The sequence below is a fragment of the Lacerta agilis genome, chromosome 1 (genome assembly GCF_009819535.1).
Source record: "Lacerta agilis isolate rLacAgi1 chromosome 1, rLacAgi1.pri, whole genome shotgun sequence".
Lineage (NCBI taxonomy): Eukaryota > Metazoa > Chordata > Lepidosauria > Squamata > Lacertidae > Lacerta > Lacerta agilis.
The window spans coordinates 81,804,356-81,811,345 of NC_046312.1; the positions used below are offsets into that span (position 1 = coordinate 81,804,356).

Sequence of the window (6,990 nt, forward strand, 5' to 3'; positions counted from 1 at the left end):
GCTTTCTGCCTGAAGAACAGGGTTTCTAGGACTGAACAAAATGCAAGAGGCAGATAAGAGTTCTCCCTCTGATGGACAATAAGCAGCTAAACAGCTGGAGGTTGTGCCCGCTTCTCAAAGCAAGACTTTTATATGTGTTTAATGCATGTCCCTCCTTTATCCACTCAGGTATATCTTAAACAAGCAAGTACTGACAAAGCTTTCACTGCAGAATAGAGATAAGAATGCTTTGAGCAGTAGCTATCTTAGTACAAAAACAGCTTTTTCAACACTATTCAGAACCAATTCAAACATTTTGGGGTAAAAGCATGCAGTATAGGATTCCCACAACTGCACCAAACTGAATGCATCTAAGTGGAGGGAGGCAAGTTACCTCTTTAAAATTCTCTCTCATGTAAGAAAACATACTTTATGAGGAAAGGTATTCTGTCAGTGGGTAAGGTTCTTGCTTAGCCCACCTTGGAGAAAGGTAGCTTTCTGCCTGCATCATGTTTCTAACCTTGATGGAACCCTTAACAAGTTTTCCAGAATATCTGAACTAATTCCACAATGGTCTGAATGCAGTGGTTCCTAGGGCTCGCTGTAAAGTGAAGCGCTGGCCTCCAGCTGCTGCCATCCTCATCTTCCCAAACTGCCTCAGTGCCCAAAATGGGCCCAAGTGCATTCCCACAAGATGAAGTGGCAGCTGGAGGCCAGTGCTTTGCAGCACACTCTTGTTTGCCTTGTTAAAAAAAAATAGGAGCCCCATCACTGTTGCAGTATGGCAAGCTTGTGAGAGGTGAGAAATGAAGCAGCTCAGGTAAGCCAACTGGTGGCAGGGAGGTGGGGAGAAGAAAGACAAGAATCTGTGCAGATGGGAACTATGAGTAGTTTGCGTGTGTGCATGTTCACAAGAGTCTGAGGAGTGTTTGGGGGCCCTACCAGAAATAGGAGCCATGCCCAGCATAAAAGCCATTTTGTGATTTCACCCATGACACACACCCAGAATTCCAAATATACACACCTGTCCAAAAAGTTTGAGGCCACTATCTGAAATAGAAGAGTAAAGAATCTTTCCAACAACAAAAAAGGTCTACAAAACAAATCTGGGTTCTCCTACTTCTTTCTCTCACCTTATCCATCAACTGTCCTCAGACCAACACCCTTACACTGCCTCTTAAATGTCACCCCTTACAGCGATAAAAACTCCTACATTAAAAGAAAAAATGGATCATGTACCCCCTCATCCTTCCGTCTTCAAGTAGGACTCTGCATTCTACATTATCTTCAAAAAGTTTGCCTACAATGTCTTCCTCTCTCTCAAGACACAGGGAGACAAACAATGAGTGCATGCCCTTTATTGCAGACTTGGCTTCGGCTGGTGAGGATGTGTGAGGGTTGTAGTAAGTGCTCCATCACCGGTACAAATAGTCAGCTTGTATGTTAGCAGCAATCTCAGCTTCCCACTTGTCACCATTGTTGAGCAGCTTCTCCTTGTTGTACAGAAGCTCTTCATGTGTTTCCGTGGAGAACTCAAAGTTGGGTCCCTGCATAACACAGAACAGAGGATGAAGTCAAAATAAAAATTACATGTACACACAGACATGTCCATACTGCATATCCTCTCTCAGAGTACCTCCATCTTCTAGACACAAATTGAAAGTGGGCAAATGTAACAGCACCTCTTCATTAGCCTGAAAACACCCAGCCCATTCACCTCCACAATGGCATCAACGGGACAAGCTTCTTGGCAGAATCCACAATAGATGCACTTGGTCATGTCAATGTCATAGCGAGTTGTCCTGCGGCTGCCATCAGCACGGGGCTCTGCCTCAATTGTGATTGCCTGTGAGGGAGAAAGAGACGTAACTCGCTACCATGTGGCATTCCCGAAGCCTTGAAAACCCATGCTGAACTAGAGGAGAAGCAACAGCAAGTTTATCCCTGCTGGAATGAAGGCAACCTCATTTGCAATCAAGAGGCTCAGGGATTCAACAGAACTGCAAAGATGCCATGGAAGAGAAGGGACCCAAGCTTAGAGGGATGTCACAGTCAACACTGTAGTTCAACAAGAGCCTACCATCCTGCTAAAAAAGGAAGCACTATTTCAAGCACTAGCTCAGCAAGGATGTTTGTACGCATGGATGTGTAGCAGAAGCAAGTGATCTACCATACATTGTCCTTTTTATCCCAGCATTGTGGCACCAAGTAGACAAAATATTTCACTTCTTGCTACCAGCTGCATGCAAATGGAAGAGAACGGACATTCACATAGTTCAGATAAAGAAAGTAGGTCCCATGGATATGGAATTTACTCACAAATAGAATCTGAACAGGACTATATATAGGCCCTGTTACCCAATCCATACAGGTTGTGTGAGAGTTTATCTCCCAGATGGCTTGCAGCTTTCCATAGGCTTACAAATGTCACCTGCCACATCAGAAAGGAAGCAAAGAGCTGATAACAAGGGCCTTACCTGAGCAGGGCAAACAGCCTCACAAAGCTTACAGGCAATGCACCTCTCCTCTCCAGATGGATATCTGCGTAAAGCATGCTCCCCACGGAAGCGGGGACTCAGGGGACCCTTCTCAAAGGGATAGTTGATGGTAGCAGGTTCCCTAAAGAGGTAGCTCAAGGTCATAGACAAGCCTGAGGGATAGGACAAAGCAGATGTTTTATTTAAATACACAGTTCACCCTCAGACTTTGGAGCATGACAACAGAGTTCAAACAAATTTTAAGAGTTATTTAACTGCTAAATAAATTACCTAGAACTAAACTAGATTTAATATTCCAGTTGTTTGTTGCAGTGCTATGGCTTGCCTGCTTACCTAGAACAAGTCACAATTACCACCAGGTACCTAGCTCAATGGCAAATAATGCCCTGGTGGGGCACTACTAGTATTTCCACTTTCCCATGTAGCTATAGTGTTGGGAAAAACTAGGGGAAAGACACAGCACGCCAATTGAACACGTGTAAATTGAGAATTGCCTGTATGGCATGAGATGATAATCCCTTGTCATGGTTCAAGACAAAACTGCTGTGGAGACCATGGATATGAGGAGGTTGCCAGCTCTCTGGATAATCCATTCTATGACTGCATATTAGAGTCTTCCCCTTCATGCCCACTCGGACAAACTGCTCGATGTTACAAAACTAGTTTCTCTTCTTTACCAGCTCATCCATTCCAACCATAATTCTGGTTCTCACCTCGGATAAGTTCTGTCCACAGGACGGTCTGTGCAGCCTTGTCAGTAATGGATTTCATGTCTGTTGGCTCCTCTCTTAGATTTACATATTCTGCAGCCAAAACAGAAAAGTGTAAGCTATTGCTGTCCAAAAACATCAAAGATTTAATTGTAATACATTCCTATGAAGAATTTTCCATGTTAATATTCATTAAAACAAAGATTTCAAAGAGAAACATCCATGCCCAAAAGTGTTACTTTTGGGGACATGTAGATATTATCAAAATTCATATCTATGCCCCCAAGAAGAGCCTCTAGGACCAACCTCTAGAGACAAATGATCTAAACTATCCTTTCAAGTAGTTCAGACAGACAGAACACCATTACCGGTATGTACTTACTGTAGGAAGCTCTTGGGGTTGTGTTGCTGAGATGTCGGGTAAGACTTAAGCATGCTGGAGTCCCTAGAGAACAACAGAAAAATTGGGCAACATGCTAAATAAGAGTAGAAACACTAGTCCCAGAGTCCCAAAGGAGCACAGAACCACAGCACCATTATTTAGTCAGATTCATATGCCACTTCTAATACAGTGTAGGTCCATAATCTTGGAATTCACATGTACACTTTGAAACTATGCAATTACCTTTCCAGAGAAATCTACCAGAAGAAGTTGTTCAAAATTCAACAAGATGTCTACTTTCATCACCCATGGTAGACTTCCCTTTGTTTTTTCTTCAAGGATATTAGACAGCATCAGTCATTGCAACTTTATTTCTATGGATTTACAGTCTACATAAGCAAACATTCCTTCTTGGATTCTGATCAAATGCCAACTTTGAACTCAAATGCCTTTTTTGTTGCAGCCTACCTGTTCGGGAAGCTTGGCGCATTATCCACAACACAGGCATGTTCAACCCGAGTCTAGACTCCTCTGCAAAGGGAACAAGGAAGGAAAACAAAAACAATCTTGGTTTTTTTTTTAAAGGTAGCAGTAATCAAGTCTGTTAAATCTGCTTAAATCCATTACCTAATTTTGTTAATCCAGCAGTCACAGTTGTGTTTCATATGATGAATTAAAATATTCCACAGGAAAATTGCAAGTGATCCAAGTTCCCCAGGACTCAAACAAACTGGATGTTAAGTTTTTTTAAAAAAAGAGAGCGAGAAAAAATATATTTCTGGACATGTTGAAGAAGCCCCCACCTGCAATTTGTCATAATCTTAATATGGAGTGATGGTGGCATTATGCAGACATAGCATACAATTCTATACACACTTACTTGGAAGTAAACCCTATTTAACAAACCGGCTGTTACTTCTAAGCATAATATGTAGAATTATTATACAAGCCAATGTTCACTTACTAGCAAATAAGCCCTACCAAACACAGTGACACTTCTGAGTATGCACACATATGATTGCACTGTTGACTGGGCTGGACTGTGGAAAGGTACAAAGAAAATTTCAGGTTGCACTGAACGCTTATTGGCCAGGGAAACAATAACTATTCTCCCTTTGAAAATACAAAGGACAGCAGTCATTCAGATATTATTTTATTACCTACATCCCACCATTTCTCTCATGAGAGCCCAGTGTGGCTAACAAGAATGCAACATTAAAAACAAAATTAGAACTGCAATGCAAAATATTGGTGCCCCAATATTCCCCAAGGACACCACAAGTCTGGCCTTCCCTGCAGACTGCAAAAACCCAGTTGGCAGGTGCCAGGGGAAGCCATACACGAATCTTAAAGCACTCAGAGCTTTGTACACTTGTACCAACACCTCGCACTGACCCCCGTAGCTCACCAGCAGCAAGTCCAGCACTTTCAGAATGGGTGTAACACGGTCCCCGCTCGCTGCAGTGACACTGTCACCAGGGGAAGCCCCACCAAGCACACACTGCAGCAATCCAGTCGGGAAGTTATCAGAGTGCACAGGCTGCTATAGTTAAATGTTAAAATAATCCCGGTCAGCAGCCCACACAGAACCGGGCAGAGGCATCCCAGAGCCAGGGGCGCCGCACCTACGGCAGCTTGGAACTCAGGCGAGGCGCCACCTGCTCCTTAGCGGGAGGGAATCCCCTGCCCACCCGGGGCCTAGCACGGCCCTCCCGCCGTAGACGACGAGACCTGGGGCGGGCGCTGCTGACACTTACTCAGGCAACCGAAAGCGCAACGTGGGGCGCAGGGGTCGAGGTGGAGCTCAGGGGGCGGGGCCTCGGCTTCTGTTCTCCCGCCCTCTGGGCGGTGCCAATTCGGCCTTCCCTCTCAGCCATAGGAGGAGAATAAATCCGCATGCGCACGTCCCCCTGCTTGCTCCTTCAAGACCCACGAGGCGCATGCGCCGTCACGACCTCAGCCGGCCTCACGCATGCGTAGCTCCATGTCCTTTGGCGCCCCGTGAAGGTCCCCGGCGCACAGGCGCCGCTACGTTCCCCGCCCCGCCCCTCTCCTTCCTTTCGCGCGGATAGAATTTCCAGGAGCCCGAAGGGGGGAAAACGCGCGTTCGGCCCGGCGTCACGGAGCGTCAAAAAGGACGCCAAGGAACTCACCCGCGACAGAGACTACAGCTCCACTCCAAGCCGGCGGCTAGCGGGAGTAAGAACTGGGACCAATCGCCGCTTTCTAGAACGTTCATTGGCTAGAAGCACCCTGAGAAGAGGCGGGATCTCTTCGCTGGTTGGTTGGATGGAAGGATAGGAAGGGGCGGAATGTTTTGAGGGGAAAGGGTGGGTTGATGACGCGAACAATAACAGTATGTAATTGGCTGCGAGCTTTTTAAAAGTCCACAGGGATTGGCGGAGATGGTTTGCTGAAGGTTCATGGAATCCCGTCTTCGCGTTGCCTGGTACCGCTGCCGGTCTCTGCTTTTGCCGTTCTTGCTCCTGGCAGGTACCCGCTTGAATGTATGTAGCAAATAAATAAATCTTATTTATTCATTTGCTACGTTAGTTACTGTATTCTCCACCCCGCCCCCTCCAACGAGCTCAGCACAGCATACCGAGTTCTTCCCCGCCACCTCCGTGTTATCCTCAGAGGCACCTTGAAAACTAACAAATTGCATAAGCTTTCGTGGACTAGTTTGCTTCATCGGATGCCTGAAATGCTATCCTGAGTTGCAGCATGTGCATGAATCCTTGGGGGTATTGTAAAGTGAGGTCAGAACAAAAGGAGATGTAGAAGGTATGGGGCTATTACGTTATTGCAAGTGACTGTTCGCGAAAAGCATCTTGATGTTGGTAAGCCAGTTAATATCTATGATAAAAAAAATCCATTGTCCAGTCCTATCCACAATAACACAGCCCCTCCTGATTACTCGTAATTCAATGGTTTAACGTATTAGTTCTCTTTTGAAGTTGCTCTCTTTCAGTAAGATTACCTTGAAGTCAATTGCAGAGTACCTTGGTAAGTTGAATGATTTCGTGTTGGTATGATCATTTCTGCTCTTCAAAATATCCATACAAACCAGTTAGCGAGATAGCTGTGTCAAGAGTATACCAATACCTTTTGTTTTGATATAAATAGGTAGTGTGGGCCTGCCTTATTTCCACATAAAAACAGCTATATGCCCACCTATTTTAGCTGTAAACCACACTGAGTCCCTGTCAGGGAAAAAGGTGGGATATAATAATAATAATAATAATAATAATATAATTGCAGTCTTAGTTTTGCATGAAAAAAGAAAAGCTTTAATTACAAAATAGGCACATAGCTGATTTCCAGTTGTATGTAGTGCAAATAGGAATGAATACACACACACACACACACACACACACGTGTGTAGCTGTGATCATAACTACAGGTGAATGATGGGCAGCTT

General features: G+C 44.8%; 1 protein-coding gene across 2 annotated transcripts; it reads right to left on the reverse strand.

The window, feature by feature from the left end:
- Nucleotides 1-1,321: 1,321 nt before the first annotated feature.
- Nucleotides 1,322-5,784, reverse strand: NDUFS8 (NADH:ubiquinone oxidoreductase core subunit S8). 2 transcript variants are annotated; one of them, XM_033159386.1, is made up of 7 exons: nt 5,723-5,784; nt 4,038-4,100; nt 3,570-3,632; nt 3,191-3,280; nt 2,457-2,629; nt 1,697-1,825; nt 1,322-1,526 (listed from the first exon to the last, which is right to left on the reverse strand). In XM_033159386.1, exons 2-7 carry the CDS (start codon nt 4,075-4,077, stop codon nt 1,395-1,397), a joined length of 627 nt encoding a protein of 208 aa, XP_033015277.1. In that variant the 5' UTR covers nt 4,078-4,100; nt 5,723-5,784; the 3' UTR covers nt 1,322-1,394. The 2 variants fall into 2 exon arrangements, with proteins under 2 accessions (XP_033015277.1, XP_033015286.1); XM_033159395.1 differs by lacking the exon at nt 5,723-5,784 and adding an exon at nt 5,327-5,369.
- Nucleotides 5,785-6,990: the final 1,206 nt, after the last annotated feature.

Bases quoted from the DNA above. Each gene is read 5' to 3' on its own strand.
- NDUFS8 (XM_033159386.1), bottom strand. From the start codon at position 4,077: ATGCCTGTGTTGTGGATAATGCGCCAAGCTTCCCGAACAG. The intron at 2,630-3,190 runs GTGAGAACCAGA...CCTATCCCTCAG, and splicing joins GTGGACAGAACTTATCCGAG to GCTTGTCTATGACCTTGAGC. The intron at 1,826-2,456 runs GTAAGGCCCTTG...TCTCCCTCACAG, and splicing joins AGGCTGTTTGCCCTGCTCAG to GCAATCACAATTGAGGCAGA.